This window comes from Ascaphus truei, chromosome 5 (genome assembly GCF_040206685.1).
Source record: "Ascaphus truei isolate aAscTru1 chromosome 5, aAscTru1.hap1, whole genome shotgun sequence".
Lineage (NCBI taxonomy): Eukaryota > Metazoa > Chordata > Amphibia > Anura > Ascaphidae > Ascaphus > Ascaphus truei.
Genome location: NC_134487.1, coordinates 264,770,070 through 264,793,462, shown reverse-complemented (window position 1 = coordinate 264,793,462; position 23,393 = coordinate 264,770,070). Strand labels below are relative to the sequence as shown.

Sequence of the window (23,393 nt, the reverse complement as noted above, 5' to 3'; positions counted from 1 at the left end):
ACATGTCCCCATGTTCCTTTGGATATCATTGAGTGATACAATTTATGATATTATTTCTCACTGTCCTGCCAAACAGTTTTTATGGTCAAGTATTGTGATACACTGTTCTGCATTTGTACTTTGACATTGTAACTCATTCAGTCCGAGTTATCTTTTTGATAATGATCCTCATACAGTACTGTACATGTCTTCTGATCATCATCATCTGGAAGAAGTCCTCCACCTCCAAAATGATCTTCCAGGAACAGTACTATGGCTCAAAGACTCTTTTCTTCATGTTGCTCCAACACATTTTCTGATTTCATCCACCCATTTTACTTTTGGTCATCTTCTTGGTCTTTTGATATCTCTTGGAATACAGTTGAGTACCATTTTATCCAACGATGGTCAAATCGACTAGTGAAATTTCCAGCCATCTATCACTTTAATTTCACCTACTGTATGTGACAATGTCAGACTTTTGTTTGCTTCCTAACCCATTCATTCTTTCTCCCATCTCTTCGTGTTCTACCCACCACCATCTCTTCATACTTCTTTTAGGTGTCTGAACTATCTTGACATTTCACATCCATACAGTATGTGAGGAAATGTAACCCTTTTTACAGAGTTCAAGGAAGTGGCACAGTGACTTGTTTAAAAGTTCTGCGAGTTTCAAGTCCCAACCAGAAGTAATGTTGTATACAATCATTTTCTAATTACTTGTAAAGTGAGTTTTTAGAATATTGACAAGCCTGTACAATTTCAATTCTTCCTAATAACATAGCAAGTTAAGATCATCTTTAATTCTGACTATAATTATCATTAAGAATGTTATCCTTACTGTGTTAAATATTTGGGTTGTATTAGTACTGCAGAGGGCTAGAACACCAGCAATATATACTATTGGTATTTCAGAAAACACTGAGGGAAATCAGTTGTAAATTTATGAAATGATAGGTGAAAACTCACTATTTAAACTATGGGGAAATACAGGGATAGTCTGACCAATATATACATATGTTATACTGTACATATGTATTGCTTTTAGTGCAAACTTGGACTTACTTTCAGAATGTACAAAATAGAGAAGTTAATTATTAGAAGAGGTTGACACAGAAATTCTGCGCATCAAAAAAAGCCAATAGTGGCAATTGACAAAATAGGGAGCAATTTAAAAATAACATGCCAGAAGCCTAGTCCGTTGGTATTTCAATAATACCAATTTCCATTTGGAATCCTGAAGTTCAGTTTGTTCCAAGTACAAAATATGACACAGACAAATACTATCATCTTCTCCAACCAAGTGTTACTATCCTTAACTCATTTATCAACAGCATTAGTGTAAAAGACTAACTCCACAGATGCTTTAAAATTGAATTTAATTAACACCTTCAAAGTTGTTCGTGTTAGCAAACTGTGGCCACTATTAGATCTCTGTGTCCCTGAATATCTATAATCCTAAATCATATCAGAAGATCAAAGTTTAATGTCCATTTGGGCCATACTTTCTAAGCAGTTTACTGCTTTAAGATACCTTAAAGCCCACTGACTTAAAGACGACTGCTTATTAAATATATTCATTATCTCTTCTTCAGGGTGAGATTATGGAATAATGTAGCATTCTCACACATTAATAGATTTATGACCCGACAGGAGGAAAGAAACAAACAATCTTCCTCTTCCTGTGTTTGACTAGAGATTTTATACTGTAATGCTAATCGTCACAGTTCAGAAGTCACTTGGGGTGGACAAAGCAGCATCATGGTTTTATAGTAAGTCTGCGACAACAAAAATGCATGTAGTTTATATACACAACCTTCAGTGCATTCCTAAATATCATGATCTAAAAAACTTTAAATTTTTCAAGAAAATAATTAAAACAAATACTAAAAAAGAGTAACTTACCTCCATAAGATTGCTAGTAGGTAATGTTTCTTTTATATTGTCATTTCCAATTCCCGAATCATCAGCATCGATAAGACTGGCTATTGGGACATTTTGAGCCGTCTTTAGAAAAGCAAAGTCACTTTCACTTGAATCCAGAGCTACACAAACATCATAGGAGTAAGGTAGTGGTAAAGTCCCATTATTGTATTTAGAAAGGAATCTGGGATCAACTTGAGAATAAATATTTGTACTTAAAGAATTGAAGGCAGAAGATTTTGTTTTTTTGCAATTGGATACTATCGCAAGCAACACTGTTACAACAAATAAGAAGGAAATCAAAGCTAAAGCTATGACCAAATAGAATTGTAAACTGGATTGAGTGTCAGACTCATTGGATTGGTTACTAACTATGGGAATCAGCTGTTGAAAGCTTTCTGCAACTACCAGACTCAAGGCAACTGTGGCTGAAAGAGAGGGGTATCCATTGTCCTTCACCATAACTACAACTCTTTGCCTCAAAGCATCTTTCTCTTGGAATGCACGCGAAGTCCTGATCTCACCTGTGTGGCGACCAATAATGAAATTGGACTTTTCTGGTACTTGTACAAAACGATAAGACAGCCAAGCATTGTGCCCAGAATCCTCATCCACCGTGACCACCTTAGTTACTAGAGATCCTTGTTCAGCATCAAAAGAGACCATCTCAAACACAGCTGACCCATCATTTCCCTGTAATGGGTACAAAATCTTTGGAGCATTATCATTCTGATCTTCTACACAAATCTTCAGGGTTGTGTTACTGCTCAGAGATGGGGAACCATTGTCTTTAGCCATTATTTGGATTTCAAATTCCCTGTGTTGCTCATAGTCAAATGATCGCTGTGCATAAACAGTCCCAGTTAAGGAGTTGATAGAAAAATAAGAAGATGTTGGAATTTCCTCCATGTTTGTATAGTAAATTGAGTAAACAATTTGAGCATTTTCATTATTATCTATGTCTGAAGCAAATATATTAAATATTGAAGCTCCTGGTAAATTGTTTTCTGGAACATACGATACATAAGCCGATTTTTCAAATACTGGTGGATTGTCGTTTACGTCTGCTATTTCAAATCTGAGGACTTTACTTGTAGAAAGTGGAGGAGTTCCTTTGTCAGTGGCAAAAATTGTAATATTATAGCAAGATAGCTTTTCTCTATCCAGGGCTCTCATTGTGACAATTTTATAGTAGCTTCCCGAGGATGAAATTAATTGAAAAGGATATGTATCTGTTATTTCACAATCAACTTCACCATTTTCTTCAGTGTCTTGATCATGAACATTGATTAGTGCCACAACTGTTCCAGGTAAGGAATTCTCCAGAATTGGATTACTAATGGAGGTAATTATTATCTCAGGTGTGTTGTCATTCGCATCTATTATTTCTATCACGATCTCAGAATGGGAAACTAGGCCACCACCGTCCTTTGCTTCTACAGAGATTTCGTAAATTCTGATTAGCTCAAAATCCAATTTTTCGGTAGTTTTAATCTCACCAGTGTTGGTATCAATACTGAAAGTATGTAGAACATTTTCTTGAATGTTGCTGAAATTATATGAGATTTTTGCATTGGAACCTTCATCTTTATCAGTAGCATTTAGACGAAGAACTATAGAATTGATAGGGGTATCTTCATTTAATATAACTTTGTATAGCTCCTGACTGAATACTGGAAAATTGTCATTGGAATCAGTAACAAAAATCTTAACCAGTGCAGTGCCCGTTTGTATTGGATTTCCTCCATCAAAGGCTGTCAATATCAATTCATATGTGTTTTGTGTCTCACGGTCCAAGGACTTTTCTAGCACCAGTTCTGGAATTTTACTGCCGTCAGAGCTGGTCTTTTTACCTAATGTAAAATGCTGATTGGAGCTCAGTTTGTAATTTTGTAAAGAATTGATACCCACATCTAGATCTCTTGCACTGTGTAAAGCAATTCGTGCTCCCGGTGAAGTAGATTCAATAATATCTACCTGAAAGGTTTCTTGAGAAAATCTTGGAGGGTTGTCATTTATATCTTGTATTTCAACTTTCACATGGTAAACATTTAAGGGATTTTCAACCACTGCATCAAAGGTTAGAAAGCAAATAGCTGCTGTTCCACACAGTGTCTCTCTGTCTATCCTACCTGTAATATAGAGGTTTCCATCTTCTATATTCACATTAAAGTACTTCTCAGATAAACGGGAAACAATACGGATTTTTCTAAATGACAATTCCTTAATATTTAATCCCAGATCGTTTGCAATATTTCCTATGTTGGAATCCTTACTTATCTCTTCAAAAATAGAGTAAACAAGCTGACTAGAAACCTCCCTACAGAGCCAAGAAAATAAGATGTAAAATAATACTTGCCATTTGATTATCCAGTATGTCTTTGTTTGCTGGATTCCTACTTTGGCCATTCCTCAGCAGCTGATATTACCAAATCCTTTGCAATCCAGTGTAGAAAAGAAAACCACAATGCACAGGAGAAAACACAATCCAGTGTAGAGGAGGAAAACACAATATACAAGCAATTTCCTTTTCAGAAAAATAGTATATTGACTCTGATTTAAAGGGAAAATGAAATACTTGCTTTCCCTTAGAAGATCTGAACTGTGTATGGCTGGTGAAAATGGCAGTGGATCTCCATTAAATGTTGTTTCACCTTCTTGGTAAACAGTGACACACTGAGTCAGAATGTGGAACTGCGGGACTGAACTGATCAGAACAAGAAGTGTTGCATTTAAAAAGGACATTTTTAAAATGAAAACAAAAGTGCATTGGATTTTAAGTAATCTAACTGTAAGTAAAATAATATTGCCTCAAAGATAACTGAAAATAATGGTGGCTATCATTTTTCTTTTAATCTTATTGAAAGCATACCCTTTACACCACAATAAGAGTTGATCTTTATGGCAGATATAAAAATATTTTATTGGTTTTATTATTATATTTACCTTATCTTGGTCAAAATCTTTCATTATGTTAACACCAAAAACATCTTGGTTTAAGTTAGTTTAATGCATTTAGATGCGAGTCAGTTGAATAATTATTTCTAAATAAACAAAATATAAACATGGGTTTTAATAAAACCTGAATGGTAACATATACTGTACTGTACCAAAGTTGTTTTAAAAACAAAAGAGTTCATGTCAAAGCCCCAAGTTAAAAGCACTTAGCTAACCCACACACTTAGTCAGTCACTCTCTGGCAGGACCTTCATGTCCTAAGTGCATGAAATATGATGCACTTATAAAGTTCCTGAAAATAGTCTCTCACACACAAAATGCAAATCATACAGGTAATGCTATCACAGATAGCCGGCCATATTTTCTTTCATTTAATTAAATAACCAGCTAGACTTAGCAAACGGTTGGAAATAGGTACAGATGTAGGTACTCACTGTTTTCGGTACAGTGGCGGCCGCTTTCATTCTCCTGCGGCCGCCACCACAATGTGCGGGCAGACGCAGCTGATTTATTTTTTTCGACGCGTGACGCGCGTCACTGGTGCGCCGGTCACGCGTGCCAGGGTGCGTGCGCGCGTGCCAGGGAACCGCCGGCATCCCCGAAGGTTGAAGGGGTGGCGGGGTAAAGGGGGGATGTGTGTGTGCGCCCCCGGAACCCGGAGAAACAGAGGCGGAGGAGCCAGGGGGTCGCGAGGGGAGGGGAAGATGCGGCTGGCGCGCGGCCAAGTTCGGCGCCAGCCGAAAAAAGCCATGGGAAGACACGGGTAAATCTTATAATGAAGCTGGCCGCAGCAGTACCGTGATGAGGCGTGAGATTAAACCCGCAGGAACACTTTGTTGATTGCAGTCCGACCAGGTGCAGTCAACAGAATTATTTGTGGGGTTTATTTATGTAATTACAATTCAGTATGTGTTCGGCAGATGGACATTATAACTTCATACAGAAATTGAATTGCCATATTCACAGATACTATAGAACAAGGCTAATCTTGATCAGAACTCTTCTGCTGCATCGCTTTTCTTCATATTCAATGATGGATCAAACCAGCTTCTACTGACACAAGAACCTTCTGAAGGCTGTGCCATTGAAAGGTTTAAGGCTCAGGGTACACGTGACCCTAACACTGATACAAATACTAAAGTAGGAAAAGAAAACACTGTAGAACCAAAAATTCCAAAGGTGAAAACTCTATGACAGGGAAGAAGCTAGGGAAAACCATAGGTATTAAATTGCCCAGAAAAGCTGCATCTGCACCAGATGCCCCAATAACCATCACACCCAGCTCACCCCACATCAGACCAGTGCATCCCACTCCAGACAAACCTCACCCCACCTCACACCCAACTCAGCCCAACTCTAACACAGTTCACCCGACTCCAGACCCAGCTCAACCGAACTTGGACACAGCTCATCCAACTGCAGACCCAGCGCACCTAACTCTAGACCACACCCATCCCAACTCAGAATCTTCTCACCCCAGTCCACCCCCATCTCAGCCCAACTCGGACCCAGCACACCCCAACAAGTACCAAGCTCTAGTTTAGCTGTAACTTGTGTCTTGTTCAGGAACAGCATGGCATTGTCAAGTGATATTAAAATTGACTATTGCGATGCCACTATACAGTACAGCATTCTGAACATTGCGCACCAGTGACCAGACCTGTCACTGATGGTGCCCGGGCACTGCATGTGGAGCTAAGACCGAATAAAATGGAATTAAAATTTGACCTTCTTTTGGGGAAGATGGACTGTATGTTGAGGCGCATGGATGGTCTCTGTTGGCAGCAAGAGAGACCATGACATCTGGAGGAAGTCTCTTCTTCCCCATGTGCCTGCATGCAATACCGACATCATGGGAAACCTGTACAGCCCAAAAATAGCATCCATCTCATTCAGGGAACATGACATGGTGCCTATGATCCCCCATGTTACTGATGCTGACCTGCAAGAAAGTGGTATCCCGGAGCAGTTACCTTTGCTTGTTTGCCAAAGCATACCTGCGGCACCTGAACAATGGAGGCATAAACTAACCTATATCACATTCAGTGGGGATCCAGAAGATGACATCCCTCTTGCAGTAATACCCAGGGAAATTTTTCAAATGTATGTGACACGCTGCAGGGAACAGCCACATCCATTTGCCCAGCTAATCTTCCAGCCTCACGTGAAGTGTCAACATTATGTTCAGTGGGCCAGACATGTGAACTTTGACGGCTCCAGAGGTAAGAAGGCAATTTCTAACAATTTGAGGAGAGTTATTTTAGATGAACTTGGGAAGCAGTGTACATGCACTACTGCTGAATTCAAGATAGTGAAAGACACCATCAATAGACTTTTCCAACATGAGGACAGTGGGCTGATTTTTTTTTTTTTTTAAATGAATAAAGTTTTTAATAATAAGTCAGGTGGTGTGCAATTGTTAAGGTGTGTGCAATTGTTTTGTCATTGTTTTAGTCCTTGTTTTGCAGATACTGCAGGTTGATCAACGTCAACACCTTATTCGTGTAGGTAACACATCCAGCGACACAGAACATCACTATTTGATAATTAAGGAAATGTAAGCCTTACATTCAATTGGCATATATAGCACCTGTACCACAAATGCACACACATTAATCAAACACATATGCTTTCCATACAGCTCACAGAGCGCGCGCATGCACAGCAGTGTAACGACAAGGCAGCACAGTTTAATGAATGCATCTATTTTTTCTTGATTATCTTACAGGTGAAACTTTACAAAAGACTGACAGAAGATAATGTTGGCAGAAGAGTGTATTATTATTATTGAATTATTGTAAGAAGATGACATTTTCCAATGTCGGTATTAATTTTCTCTGTCATTTACTGCAATAATAAATTCTAATCTATCATTAAAGTTTTAGTGATCTGAAGTTTTTTCTTTTTTTTTGCAGATGTGGGTTACATTGAATTTACAATAAAGACACACTAGCATCACCTAGCGTTACTGCAAAATACTATGATAGCTGCCAAACTCTATTTGCAAGCCGCGGGTCACCCTCAGGCCCGGGGATGCGACATGCAAAGAAATCCTGAGGGATTGTATTTGACTTATTGTGGTGACCAATAAAGTAAATATTGCTACATCTGTACAAGAGTGGATGTGATCATTTACAGTTTAATGAACCATTTCTTGACAAACTACTATATGCTAATGGAAACTATTTATGGCATTGGGACAGGTTGTACAGTAGGTTCAAGGAAATATGGGACCTAACCCAGTGAGTACAAAGATATTAAAAAGGCAAGTAAAGCATAGAAAGTGGAAGGGCGCACTCTCTTTTAATCTTATTATGTTGCTGTTGATTGTGATGTTCTAGAAATATTGGGGGGGGTGGGGAGGACTTTAGCTGCTGAGCAAACTAAAAGACGCAAAAATGGAAATAAGTAATAATATTAATAATATAAGTTTTCATTTGTATATGAGAGTAGAAAATATGATACATGCCCAACAAGTTATAGGTTTATAACTAATAAATGGCAGATTTCAAAAGCAAATGACCCAATTATGGTTCCAATGTAGTTGTTATTAAAGTATTCAAAAAATATAACGCACAGGTAAGGTTGAACAGATACATTCTTTGCTGCAGTCAGTGCCGTCTTAACTCCCCACCAGACCTGGACCGACAGCACACTACGGGTCTAATTGCTCTATAGATCATGGAGTGTGGGTTCAGTGGCGTCTGGATTTTGGCTTGTGAGTGATCCATCCTGAAACCTTGGTCATTTCTACCTACCTCTGTCCAGTCCCTAAACTGTGGGTAAGTCTCTGATCTCTTATCTTTCAGTGACTTATTCAGTCTTTTCTCCTATGGTCTATTCAGATTTTTATATTGCATTGATTTTATCTATTTCACTGGGTCTCTTAGTGAAGGGGGCTATCTGGTATCTTTCATTTAGACAGGGTCATATATTGAGTCCAAGTATTGAATCAGTACTAATCTTATTGTGCTCTACATCCCTTATATGTTTTCCCTACAAGTGACTGCGAGAGCATCAAGCACCACAAGGTGGAGCTGCTGTACTGACCACCAGGAGTGCTGTCTTCACTTTCTCCTGCATCACTGTGAGACTGTGCTGTTTACTGGAGTCAGAGGCAGATCGAAATTACTTGCACATGCGCAGTGATGTCCCTTCACGATCAGAGGGGGATAACAGCTGACGCACGCGCAGTTAGGACATGCCACGTTGGCAGATGCTAGCCTGCAAGAGGAGAAGTTCCATCGCGTGATGTCATTCACAGGACACTGCGGAGCGGCAGCCAGAGCTACTACATATAACAGCTGAGACTGCTATCTCACTCCTCGGCACTCCACACGAGCACAAGGAGCAGAGCCACAGGGTTTGATTACTGTCTTCATACAGGGTTTGATTACTGTCTTCATTTGCTATTCCCATTAACCTTTCATTGACTGTTGTGGACTCCTGGTGCTTCTTTGCCAGCTGCTTTCTTGCAAGCCGTGTTCAGCCTTTACTGTACCATTGCCCACAGTTTCTTGTGGTACTTGAACTACTGGCATTGACTTTAGTGGATTCTTGCTGCCCTGCTATTAGCTGTTTAACTGTATTTAGCCTACACTGTATGTTTGCTATCTATTTTCAGGGGTGTCTGAGTTGACCAGTTATAGGGGAAGGGAGGCTTAGGGAAGTACCTCTGGGACCTTTTGGACCAGGGGGAATGGGCCAGATGAAGAGGCAGTCCCTCGAAACGTCGCCCCCCTAGCATACTTGCCGTTCTCCGTTTTTTGTGTATATTCCTTGTGTTTCATGTTTTTTCCCCTTTTCCTTTCCCCCCCCCCCACCCCTCACTTTGTGACATGCCCATTTGTGATACTGGTTTCTGCAAACACATTTGATTTATTTCTGGTTCGTTTTATTATTAAATGTTTATTCTGCATTACAACTGTTTTCATCATTTAGCTATTAGACAGTGAGTGCTGGTACTTACGTAGATTTGTTAGTACTATACAGGGGAATAAGGGTCCCCTTTGGTTCCGTGCACCCTGCAATTGCATAAATTTAACACTATCAGAATGCTGTCTATCGTCCCCTTTTACCCTTAGGTTGTACAGTAGGTTCAAGGAAATATGGGACCTAACCCAGTGAGTACAAAGATATTAAAAAGGCAAGTAAAGCATAGAAAGTGGAAGGGCGCACTCTCTTTTAATCTTATTATGTTGCTGTTGATTGTGATGTTCTAGAAATATTGGGGGGGTGGGGAGCACTTTAGCTGCTGAGCAAACTAAAAGACGCAAAAATGGAAATCAGTAATAATATTAATAATATAAGTTTTCATTTGTATATGAGAGTAGAAAATATGATACATGCCCAACAAGTTATAGGTTTATAACTAATAAATGGCAGATTTCAAAAGCAAATGACCCAATTATGGTTCCAATGTAGTTGTTATTAAAGTATTCAAAAAATATAATGCACAGGTAAGGTTGAACAGATACATTCTTTGCTGCAGTCAGTGCCGTCTTAACTCCCCACCAGACCTGGACCGACAGCACACTACGGGTCTAATTGCTCTATAGATCATGGAGTGTGGGTTCAGTGGCGTCTGGATTTTGGCTTGTGAGTGATCCATCCTGAAACCTTGGTCATTTCTACCTACCTCTGTCCAGTCCCTAAACTGTGGGTAAGTCTCTGATCTCTTATCTTTCAGTGACTTATTCAGTCTTTTCTCCTATGGTCTATTCAGATTTTTATATTGCATTGATTTTATCTATTTCACTGGGTCTCTTAGTGAAGGGGGCTATCTGGTATCTTTCATTTAGACAGGGTCATATATTGAGTCCAAGTATTGAATCAGTACTAATCTTATTGTGCTCTACATCCCTTATATGTTTTCCCTACAAGTGACTGCGAGAGCATCAAGCACCACAAGGTGGAGCTGCTGTACTGACCACCAGGAGTGCTGTCTTCACTTTCTCCTGCATCACTGTGAGACTGTGCTGTTTACTGGAGTCAGAGGCAGATCGAAATTACTTGCACATGCGCAGTGATGTCCCTTCACGATCAGAGGGGGATAACAGCTGACGCACGCGCAGTTAGGACATGCCACGTTGGCAGATGCTAGCCTGCAAGAGGAGAAGTTCCATCGCGTGATGTCATTCACAGGACACTGCGGAGCGGCAGCCAGAGCTACTACATATAACAGCTGAGACTGCTATCTCACTCCTCGGCACTCCACACGAGCACAAGGAGCAGAGCCACAGGGTTTGATTACTGTCTTCATACAGGGTTTGATTACTGTCTTCATTTGCTATTCCCATTAACCTTTCATTGACTGTTGTGGACTCCTGGTGCTTCTTTGCCAGCTGCTTTCTTGCAAGCCGTGTTCAGCCTTTACTGTACCATTGCCCACAGTTTCTTGTGGTACTTGAACTACTGGCATTGACTTTAGTGGATTCTTGCTGCCCTGCTATTAGCTGTTTAACTGTATTTAGCCTACACTGTATGTTTGCTATCTATTTTCAGGGGTGTCTGAGTTGACCAGTTATAGGGGAAGGGAGGCTTAGGGAAGTACCTCTGGGACCTTTTGGACCAGGGGGAATGGGCCAGATGAAGAGGCAGTCCCTCGAAACGTCGCCCCCCTAGCATACTTGCCGTTCTCCGTTTTTTGTGTATATTCCTTGTGTTTCATGTTTTTTCCCCTTTTCCTTTCCCCCCCCCCCACCCCTCACTTTGTGACATGCCCATTTGTGATACTGGTTTCTGCAAACACATTTGATTTATTTCTGGTTCGTTTTATTATTAAATGTTTATTCTGCATTACAACTGTTTTCATCATTTAGCTATTAGACAGTGAGTGCTGGTACTTACGTAGATTTGTTAGTACTATACAGGGGAATAAGGGTCCCCTTTGGTTCCGTGCACCCTGCAATTGCATAAATTTAACACTATCAGAATGCTGTCTATCGTCCCCTTTTACCCTTAGGTTGTACAGTAGGTTCAAGGAAATATGGGACCTAACCCAGTGAGTACAAAGATATTAAAAAGGCAAGTAAAGCATAGAAAGTGGAAGGGCGCACTCTCTTTTAATCTTATTATGTTGCTGTTGATTGTGATGTTCTAGAAATATTGGGGGGGTGGGGAGCACTTTAGCTGCTGAGCAAACTAAAAGACGCAAAAATGGAAATCAGTAATAATATTAATAATATAAGTTTTCATTTGTATATGAGAGTAGAAAATATGATACATGCCCAACAAGTTATAGGTTTATAACTAATAAATGGCAGATTTCAAAAGCAAATGACCCAATTACGATTTCAATGTAGTTGTTATTAAAGTATTCCAAAAATATAACGCACAGGTAAGGTTGAACAGATACATTCTTTGCTGCAGTCAGTGCCGTCTTAACGCATGGGCACGCTGGGCAGTTGCCCGGGGGCTCCACGAGCATAGGGGCCCCATGCGAATCTATGCACAGACTGGAATTTAACACTAATTTTCCGATCACCCGCCTCAAGATTCAAATCTCCCGCTAACTCGGTAGAAGGAGAAAAATTACGACTTGTAGCGGAGAGTTGGCAGGGCCCAGTGCACTGCTTTGCCCGGGGGCCAAAATGCTGTTAAGACGGCCCTGGCTGCAGTGTTCTTATAGGAAAAGGACGTGTGTACTGTATCAACCTCCAATACAGTTGAACACCAATTCTGGGGACTCCACACAGTATGTTGTTAAAATAAATTACCTATCTTTATGGACTCTCTTCCCTTCACCAAGAAGAGTCATCAGGATCAATTTTGCCAGCACAAGTTGGAAAGGAAAAGTTCAGATTGAACAACATGATATGTCAGTAAAATGTTCTGAAAAAATATGCTGAAGTAAAATATTGTAAATGGAAAGAAAAGTTTAACAAGAAAAAGGTAAATATTATGAACACTGTTAATGATTTGGTTGTTATGCCAAGCTCTATTGCATTTACAGAATTGTGCTCAGCTTCAGAATAACAGAGGTTTCCACAATTACAATTCCCCCCAGGTCTACTTCATATCGATAGTCCCAAGAATGATAAACATATTTCCACAATGGCACAAGAAAGGAAATTTTGATTGACAACAACCTGACCTTTACTCCAGAGAATGGGTGATCGATGCCACCGCCATCGCTCCGTAGTACTAAGACTCACCAGGAAGTGGTAGGCTTTAAAAAAAACTTTATTCAGCTACATAAAACAGATACTGGAACAAGGACAGACAACTAGGAGGAGGTTCCCTAGTTGTCTGTCCTTGTTCCAGTATCTGTTTTATGTAGCTGAATAAAGTTTTTTTTTAAAACCTACCACTTCCTGGTGAGTCTGAGTACTACGGAGCGATGGCGGCGGCGGCATCGATCACCCAGTCTCTGCTGTACATCGGATCGTGGCCACGCACTGAGGAATACAGGTCTCCTGCCTTGGGGATCCGTTCATGCCAGGAGAAGAAGGAAAAGAAGTTCGGTTGTCAATGTGAGTATTGCTACTCCTTACCGAAATTGCCTGTGTTTATTGCAGCTATACTCTTAACAGTATAAGGGTCTGCACACAGCTTACACCTCGCGCTACAAGCGTCTCCAATAGGCTATTAACTCCTCATTCAAGCTCCACTATAAACACCATTATCTACTGTCATTACCCAGTGTGTGGAACCTTGAGCTACAGACGGCCTACACTGCTTCTGACCTTTACTCCAGGTTCATCCAAAAGGACTACAGATGCCGTGAGTCAAATCAGCATGGACCTAACCAGGGTCCCATAAATGGCAGGCACTTCTTTTCTTAAAAACAACATTTTTGACATTGATTTTAGTAAATTCATTGATTTTACCAGCCAAACTCTCCAAGCTGAGGATTGATTTGCCCTATTAGCATTGGGACAATTAGATAAAGATTGTTGGATGCCTCGGCTTGAGGGTAAAGCCTCTAGATGACTAAAGATCTGGAGATTATAATTGTCATTTTATCAACTGAACTGATTTTGTAATCTGCCTTAAATTATTTTATTGCCAAACATTTCCTCCCCTGCAGGGTCCCTCAAATTAGTAATATCTCCCCTCAATCTGTCACAAATATAACCATAAATCGCTGCCACCAAAACCAAGCTAGCATGACCCCTATTAAAACAATACATGTATTTTTAAGATGTAACTTGTAACTCATGTTACTGATTGTGTGCCAGATTATACTGAATATTTTAATGGTATTAACATAACACATATTTAAAGCTACCCCTGCTCCCTAGTAAAATTCCCCTCTGTATATTTCAGATATAATTTTTTTAAAGTCAACACTTAAGTGCTCACTTAAGATCCCTTTTGTAGGGCTTATTCATCACACTGTTAGAAATGGTCGTTCGTTGTGAAAATCCACACTTTTGCCTGGAAATACATCTCGCAGTACCCATTAAACAGTTCTCATATCAACAAATCTGTTCCGTTTAAAAATGAAAATGAGGAGACTACTACAGTAATTACTCTCTTTCTTTATACAGTGTCGAGAAAATGTTTGTGAACCCCAATGATAATTATGGAAATTCCACAGTGTTTCCATGATAACCTTCTTGAATCAAAATCAGTCATTTCTTAAATATCCAATAGGGTTAATATTAACCAATTCTATGTCTTTTGAAACAAAATGATGTATGAATTAGCCAAACAACAAGTAATTCAGTCAGAGTATGTGTAAAAGTAAGTGAAACCCTGATTTTATCAGCAAAATTAAAGAGGATCATTAGAATCAGGTGTTTAAATAATTAGGTAGATCTTCAGGTGTGAGTTTGGGAGGACCCACCCTATATAAAGATCAGAATCTTGTGGATTTTGGCCTTTACCATACAGGTGTGTGGAAACACATCATGCCACGGTCAAAATAAATCTCTGAGGACCTCAGAAAAGTAGTTATTGATGCTGATCAGTCTAGAAAAGTTTACAAAACAATTTCTAAGGATTTGGGGCTCTGCCAATCCTGTCAGACAGTCTACAAATGGAGAAAGATCAAGACCACAGTCACTCTACCCAGGAGCGGTCATCCTAGTAAAATCTCTCCAAGAACAAACCAGCAAATCATCCAGGAAGACACAAAGAACCCCAGAGTAACATCCAAGGATCTGCAGGCCACTCTTGCCTTGGTTAATGTGAGTGTTCATTACTCAACTACAGTGTATCAGGAAAAGACTGAACAAGAATGGTGTTCATGGAAGGATACAAAAAAATAGATGAATCAGAGCACTACAGGATTTATTTAAGAAAATGTATTGTCCAAATAGAAGCACAATGTTTCGGCCCGTAGCTGGCCTTTATCAAGTGACAGTGGCATGATAACAGCCAGCTACAGGCTGAAACGTTCATCATCATTTCCCCAGGACAATGCGGCTACTAGAAATTTTTAACTTTCTTCCTACAAGAAAATAACCAAATGATGATAGTGTAAGCAAAATTTTCCAGTTGACAGACTTGTGGAAACCTGAATCAACATTTTATCAACTACTAAACCCATTGTTACATTTTTTGATTTAAAACCTTTGTCCTGTTACTCGTTTTTTTACTACAGTATATGAACATGTATATGTGAGTATACTATTTAGACATGTAGCATGTGATACTGTCTTTAGTCACTCACATTGCCCTGTTCTTCTTAAAATAATAGCACCACATACATAAGTTACAATAATAATACAATGAGAATACAGCTTTTGGGAAAACTAACATTATCTATTTGCTATTAAGTTACTATTATATATTTTTCTCCATTTCCAGTAATGAACCTGTTTCTAGAAAATGAATCCAGCAATGCATTTTTAAACATAACAATGAGTTTAGAACGTTCAGGGTAAATCCCAAGGACCAGCACTCCATGTAATCCAAAAATTATGGTGAAAAATGGAGTACTAACAAAGGCAGACATCACAGGGTGGCCTCAATAAAAAAGTTTTATTAACGTCTCATGGACTCAGAACAAACAAAAATGCACCACCTACGCGTTTCGCACTATAGGAGCACTTTATCCATAAAAGAATGTAATAGACATTCTGCTCAATTCCTGATATTGGAATATCCTTATATTCCTGATAATAATGCTGTATTGGGGAGTGAGATTGGGCCATGAGCAATAGTTATTATATAGCCTAGGACTAGAGCCAGAATGTCTCTTGCACTCTATGGCGACATGTACTGTGGCACTGGAAATGTTAACTCAATTACAAATTTAATTGGATCTCACCTGTATAGTTCCAGTAGGTAATGTTTCCTTCACTGAATTGCTTCCAGTCGCTGAATCGTCAGCATCAATGAGCCTCTCTGTTGGGACTTGTTGGTTAGGTTTAAGGAATGCAAATTCATTTTCACTTGAATCCAGGGCAACACAAACTTCATATGAGTATGGCAATGACAATGTCCCATTATTATACATAGATGAGAATCCAGGACCAACTTGTGAATAAATATCTGTATTGTGAACTCCAAAAGCATGGGGAGACTTTGATTTTCTGTATCTTGATATGATAGAAAGCATTACTGTCAAAATGAATAAAAATGAAATCAGAGCTAATGCTATTACCAAATATATTTCTAAATTAGATTGAGAATCCATGTCAATGGAGTGGTTGATCAATTCAGGAATTGCCTGTTGAACATTCTCTGCAACAATCAGGTTTAACATAACTGTGGCTGAGAGAGAGGGACTTCCATTGTCCTTTACCATAATGATAACTCTTTGTTTCAAAGCATCTTTGTCTTGAAGGACACGTGATGTCCTGATTTCACCTGTGTGGCGACCAATATTAAAGTAAGTCTGTTCCGAAGCTTGCAGAAAATTATAAGATAGCCATGCATTGTGTCCAGAGTCGGCATCTACTGCCACCACTTTAGTCACTAGATATCCTTGGTCAGAAAATCGGGGAACCATTTCGAACAGAGATGACCCATCAGTTTCAGGTGAAGGATACAGAATCTTTGGTGCATTATCATTCTTATCAACAATACACACCTTCAAAGTAACATTAGTGCTCAGAGGAGGAGAACCACTATCTTTGCTCATAATGTGAATTTCAAATTCTTTGTACTGCTCATAGTCAAAAGATTGCTGAGCATAAATAACACCAGTACGAGAATTAATTGAGAAAAAAGAGGATATAGGGAATTTTAAAATAGTTAGGTTAAGAATGGAGTAAATTATTTGAGCATTTTGATCAAGGTCATAATCTGATGCATGTACACTACATACTGAGCCTCCTGGTAAATTATTTTCTGGAACATAAGCAACATAGCTTTGTTTCTCAAATATAGGTGGGTTGTCATTGACATCGGAGATCTCCAATTCAATGGTTTTGTTGGTGGACAGGGCAGGAGAACCTTTATCTGTGGCTAGGAGATTTATTTTATAATTAGATTTGTTCTCCCTGTCCATGGCACTTGTAGTGAGTAATTTGTATGATCCCCTTGAATATAATGTCAATCTAAAGTGTACTATGCCTATAATTTCGCAATCAACCTCACCATTTTCTCCAGAGTCTCGATCGAGTACATTAATTAATGCTATTACTGTGCCAGGTAAGGAATCCTCAGGAATATGTGGAGTGATAGAGGTGAGTATTATCTCAGGTACATTGTCATTTGCATCCATAATCTGTATAACTACTTTACAATGTGCCACTAGGCCACCTCCATCTTTTGCCTCTACAACCATCTCATAACTTTTCATCACCTCAAAGTCTAGCTTTTCTCGGTTCCTTATTTCCCCGATTGTATGATCGATACTAAAAATACTGTGGGCAGCACTTTCAATGCTCCTAAAAGAGTATGTGATGTCTCCATAAGAACCTTCATCCTTATCACTTGCAATGACTTTTATGACTAAAGAGTTATTTGGAGCATCTTCCTTTAAACTCACATTATATATCTCTTGACTAAATATTGGAGAATTATCATTGGCATCAGTGACAACAATCTTAATCACAGCAGTTCCCGTTTTGATAGGATCCCCCCCATCAGAGGCTATCAAAATTAATCCATGTGTGTTCTGCTGTTCACGATCCAGTAGTCTCTCCAAGACAAGTTCTGGATATTTATTTCCATCATTTCCAGTCATTTCTCCCAATGCAAAATGTATGTTGGGGCTTATTGTATAATTCTGTAAGGAATTGATGCCTACATCAGGATCTTGTGCCTTCTCCAGAATAAAACGTGTTCCAGGCAAAGTAGATTCAACAATTTCTAAGTCTATAATGTTTTTAAAAAAGCTTGGGGAATTGTCATTTATATCTTGAATTTCTACTTTGATCTGAAAAGCATTTAATGGATTTTCCACCACTGCTTCAAATGTTACAGAACAAATTGTTGTCCTTCCACACATACTCTCTCTATCTATCCTGTCTTTCACATATAGGTTTCCATTTTCTAAATTGACTGCAAAATACTCCTCTGATGCTCTATGGGTAATACGAAATTTCCGATGTGTCAGGTCCTTTATATTCAAGCCCAAATCTTTTGCAATATTTCCCACAATAGAACCTATTCTCATTTCTTCATAGATTGAGTATTGCAGCTGACCAGAAACCACCCACCAGCAACAGAAAAACAAGCAAAATAGTACTTGCCATTTTACAGTCCTCTCTTTCTCTCTTTGCCAGATTTTCATTTCAGAAATAGTTGCAGATAGAATCCACTCCGGCAATTCACTTTTACTTTAAAATTCTAATGCTTCAGGTATTTCTGAGAATGTCAGCAGAATGATTCAGATTGCAAGAGAAGCTGAGAAAAATGGTCCTCCTCTTGTTTCCCTGGTATATAATGTATCTGCAGATCTGCAGTATAATACCAATTCAAACAACTTATTGGCCAACAGCGGCACACTGAGTATTAAGATGGTAACTGCAACAGAACTGCACATCATTCTCAGAACCTAGGGCTAAACACATTATAGTTATTGATACTGCAAATAATATTTAATTTCTATAGGTTTTTAATTCCACTAATTCTTTGTCCTGACTCTGAGGATCTCATAGCTGAATCATTCTTGACTAAAATCTACCTTACAAAAGTGGCAAATCAGCTGTTTCCTGCTACAGTTATCATGTTTCCTTCTATTTTCCACTCTTATATTTCAAACTAGACAATGCATTGGATTCAATATTAGTAGAAGTGTATGAGCTATTCTATAAAAGGAATAAACAGCTCTAGGTTAAAATACTGTGTATTTCTCTAGAAATAAACACCTGTAGGAAAACACTTTCTTTAAAGTGAACTATTGCATACATGTAAATTGCATTCATGCGGCAAGTGCCTTTTAAACAAATGCTATTATTGCATTGATACTATTTAATATATAGGGGCAATGTTTAAAAGTCTCATGGCTGAAAAAGTAGAGCAAAAAAAAAAGATTTAGAATTATCAAAATGATGTACAGGATACAATGGGATTTTTTGGTTTTGACAAATATAGAACAGGTTTTTTTGCTCCATACAGTTTTCAGACTTGTCAACTATCACTGATTTTCTGTGGTTTTCCTGATTTGTTGACAGTCCTGATGCCTTCAATGGAGTCTTCTTGATATAAAAAAGAGCACTTTTTCATTATAATTATTATCACTGTTTCTTTGTAAATCGCCAACTTATACCGCAGCATGGTACAATGGGGGTACGGAGTTATGTATATTACATAAACAGAATGACATGCCAAATAAGGATAAATAAGCACAGACACATACGGAAGGTAATGGTGGGTCCTGTTCATGAAAGTAGAGAGAGAGTGTGGGCAATGTTGGAATCAAAGGTAGCGATTGTTCATAGTGGGACAGAATATGCCTCAGGGTGGAATATGGTCCAGTCGCACAGCTAATCCCATTAAGGTTTGGGGGTGAGGATGTTAATGGGTGTTAGCGTGGAATTCGGTCCAGCCGCACAGCTGGTCTTCATAGGGTTGGAGGGGGTTGGATGTTAGGGATATGCCAGATAGGCTTTCTTGGTAAGGTGGATTTTCAGAGAGGTTTGAGTCTGATTGTGCGTGGTAGGGAAATCCAGAGAAAGGGTGCAACATGGGAGAAGTCTTGTAGGTGGGAGTGAGTGGAGATAATAAGGCAGGAGGAAAGGCAGATTTCATGGGCAGAATATAAGGGGTGTTCAGAGATATATTTTGGGATGATGGTTGAGATGTAAGGGGGCAGCATTGTTGAGAGCTTTGTAGGTCAGAACTAGGATTTTAAATTTCATTCTAGAGCTTATGGGAAGCCAGTGTAGGGATACGCATAGTGGCACAGCTGAAGTGGAGCGGTGAGTGAAGTAGACAAGTCTTGCATTTTGGGTGGATTGGAGTTGGGATAGGTGGACAAGGGAAATGCCATCTAGGAGAAGGTTTCAGTAGTCAAGGCGGGTCAAGATGAGTGAGTGAATTAGGATTTTAGTTGCATCATGAGTGAGAAAAGGGCGTATCGAGCGATATTTCGATGCTGCAGATGGCAGGACTTAGTGAGAGAGTGAATTGGAGAAATTAAGGAGAGGGCAGAATCAGCGATGATCCCTAGATAGCGGGCTTGTGGTGTTGATGACATTGTGGTACGATTGAGAGTCAGAGAGAGTTTGGGTATAGGGGTGGCAGTGGAGGGGTGAAAGAGTGGGACATTCAGGAGGAGAAAGGGGGGGGGGTCAGGGGATAAGAGGTCAATTTGGTTATCATCGGCATAGAGATGATACTATAAGCCAAAATATTGTATTAGTTCACCAAGAGAAGACGTATAAAGTGAGGATAGCAGAGGGCCAAGGACAGAGCCTTGTGGGACCACAACAGAAAGAGGAAGTTGCGAGAAGGAGACACCAGAGAAGGAAACACTGAAAGAACCGCTGGATAGGTAGGGCGTGAACCAGGAGAGGGCTGAGCCGCGGATGCCAATGGAGGGGAGTGAGTGCAGGAGAACAGGGTGATCAACAGAGAGATCCAGGAGAATTAGTAAGGAGAAGTGACCCTTAGGGGTCTATTGTAGTAGCTTCGATAACTCTTATATGCAGACAGCAATAGCCTCTCCGACCTTGAACACATACTTCAATCTGACTTTTTGATACTTGAAAATGGGATTTACCAAAACAAACTGTTTTTAAACACTGACAAGACTGTAATAATGGTATTTGAGACCAAGGCTAAATTTTTTAAAACTTTCAATGACTGAGATCCAGATCAGAAGCAATGCTTATACCACCCTAGCTCCTGTTATTAGTTTTAAATACTTGGGCATATGGTTTGACTCCCATTTAACATTTGTGATGCACATTTATACCCTGACATTCAAAACCTATGCCAAACTAGGTGTACTTTATAGGAACAAATCCTCCCCACGTCTGCTGGTCAGAAAGCGTATCGCACAGCAGATGCTAATGCCAATCATCGACTACGGGGACATAGGATATGGCTTGGCACCCTAAACCCACCTTAGCAAACTTGATACCTGTACAATTCAATATGACATTTTGTTCTCCAATGCAACTGCAACACACATCAGTGCGAAATCTTCAAAGAACTAAATTGGTCATCACTTGAGTCTAGGCGCAAAGTTCATCTTTCCTGTCTTGCCTTCAAATAATTTCTGGGCAAGCGACTCTACCCGCCTATCAGAACAAGCTCCTCACCCCTACCACATGTAGCACTTAACATCTGAGATCTGACTCCAAAAAACTGCTCATGGTCCCAAGGTTCAGCAAAGTATCTGGCCACTCCTCCTTCTCTTACCGTGCACCCCATAACTGGAACAATCTACCGGAGACTTTCACAGCTGCCATCAGTCTAAGTTCTTTCAAAACTAAAGCTTTCTCACATTTTAATCTGGTCTGAAAGTGTTACATATGCCTATAATATATATTATCTTTAACTGTGCGTGCAGTTTTGTATATAATGTATGCCCAGGACATAATTGAAAACGAGACGTAACTCTCAATGTATTACTTCCTGGTAAAACATTTTATAAATAAATAAATAAAAATAAAATGAATGCTTCAATTACCAGGGAAGAGATAGAAAACGCCATCAAGAGACTTAAAAATGGGAAGGCACAAGGGCCTGATAGCTTCACAGGAAAATTCTCTAAGATTCTGGTGCCAGAAGTAGGCCTGCCCCTGCAAAAGGCATTCAAAGAGATAGTAGATAGAAGGGAAAAATCTGATACAGTTAAATCCACTTTCATTAGAATTCCACATAAGGGTTGTAAAGACCCACTATTGCACGAATCCTACAGAGCAATATCTTTATTAAACCAAGATGTTAAAATTATCTAAAAAATCTTAGCAGATAGACTAGCCACAGTCTTCCCAAGACTGATTGATAAAGACGAGACAGGGTTTAATGAAGGGTAGATCCTAAGTTAAAAATATAAGGAAAGTATTGGCAGCCCTGCATTGGACCAAATCAAACTCACAAGACGATAAGAATAATGTGATTAACTCTGTAGATACTGAAAAAACTTTCAATAATGTTAGATGGGATTTCCTGTTCGATATACTTAAAAGAATGGGAATATCGGTTTAAAACTATTATATATATGAGGGTTTGGATATTGGCAGCAGGAGTACTCTCATGAATTTAATTTAAACAGGGGATCGAGATAAGGGTGCCCATTGTCGCAATTACTGTTCAACATAGCATTGGAACCATTATGTACTTTAGAAACATGGCAGACTTTAAAGTTATTCAAATTGTAAATACAGAATTAAAATTGGCACTTTTTGCGGATGACTTTCTGATGTTTGGCTCAAATCCGTAGGCATTGGTTAAAAATATATATACACCATGCTTAGGAAATATGGAAAATGTATGGGTTTTAAAGTTAACACATCCAAAACGGATATACTCGTGTTGTCCAGCAAAAATAATGTTAGGTGGGAACAAGATCTTATCTTTAAAAAGACAAGAAAGATGATCAAATACCAGGGCATCAATATAGACCCTGAGCTAGAACAACTTTTTGCAAGTAATTTCAAATCAATCTTTATCAAAAGTTATTAAAGAACTAGAAGGGTGGCAAAGTCCCCTGTTGAACATGGGAGGTACTGTTGATGCCAATTAGTTAAGATGATCAGCTTCGAGAGGTTTATATATGTCCACTACAGATGCTGCCTATCCTAGTTCAACATGCAGATATAAATGTGATTACTAGTACAATTAATACATTTATATGGAACAAAGGCAGAAATAGAATACAAATGTCAAAACTATTTCTCCCAAAGGAGCTTGGCAATGTGAGTTTACCTGACATAGAAAGTATAACTTAGCATGCACAGTCAAGCACATGGGAGACTGGTTAACAGACAAAAAAAGGTGTGTGGTGTGGGAGCAAGTAAAAAACACTAGAAAATGGGCCTCAGAAGGAAGTAATTTAAGATAAAACATTATTTAATGGTTTATTTTGTGTTAACTCAAAGTAACAGGGTAATAATATCTGCTCCATCTGTACACGATTTATTTTTAATTGGAAAGGTGCTTTTGGCCTTTTATGGGGTACGTTGCATATTCAAGTAAAGCATTTACTCAAATGCAAAAGTAATTTTTATACTATG

At 39.1% G+C, this 23,393-nt stretch overlaps 2 protein-coding genes across 2 annotated transcripts; both read right to left on the bottom strand.

Annotated features, from left to right (window-relative positions):
* Window positions 1–1,700: 1,700 nt before the first annotated feature.
* On the bottom strand, window positions 1,701–5,945 carry LOC142494744 (protocadherin gamma-B2-like). Its single transcript, XM_075599180.1, has 4 exons — window positions 5,860–5,945; window positions 4,481–4,609; window positions 1,885–4,222; window positions 1,701–1,757 (listed from the first exon to the last, which is right to left on the bottom strand). The coding sequence occupies exons 1-4, from the start codon at window positions 5,943–5,945 to the stop codon at window positions 1,701–1,703; spliced, it is 2,610 nt and encodes an 869-aa protein (XP_075455295.1).
* Window positions 5,946–16,066: 10,121 nt separating this feature from the next.
* On the bottom strand, window positions 16,067–18,379 carry LOC142494743 (protocadherin gamma-B2-like). Its single transcript, XM_075599179.1, has one exon. It carries the CDS (start codon window positions 18,377–18,379, stop codon window positions 16,067–16,069), a length of 2,313 nt encoding a protein of 770 aa, XP_075455294.1.
* Window positions 18,380–23,393: the final 5,014 nt, after the last annotated feature.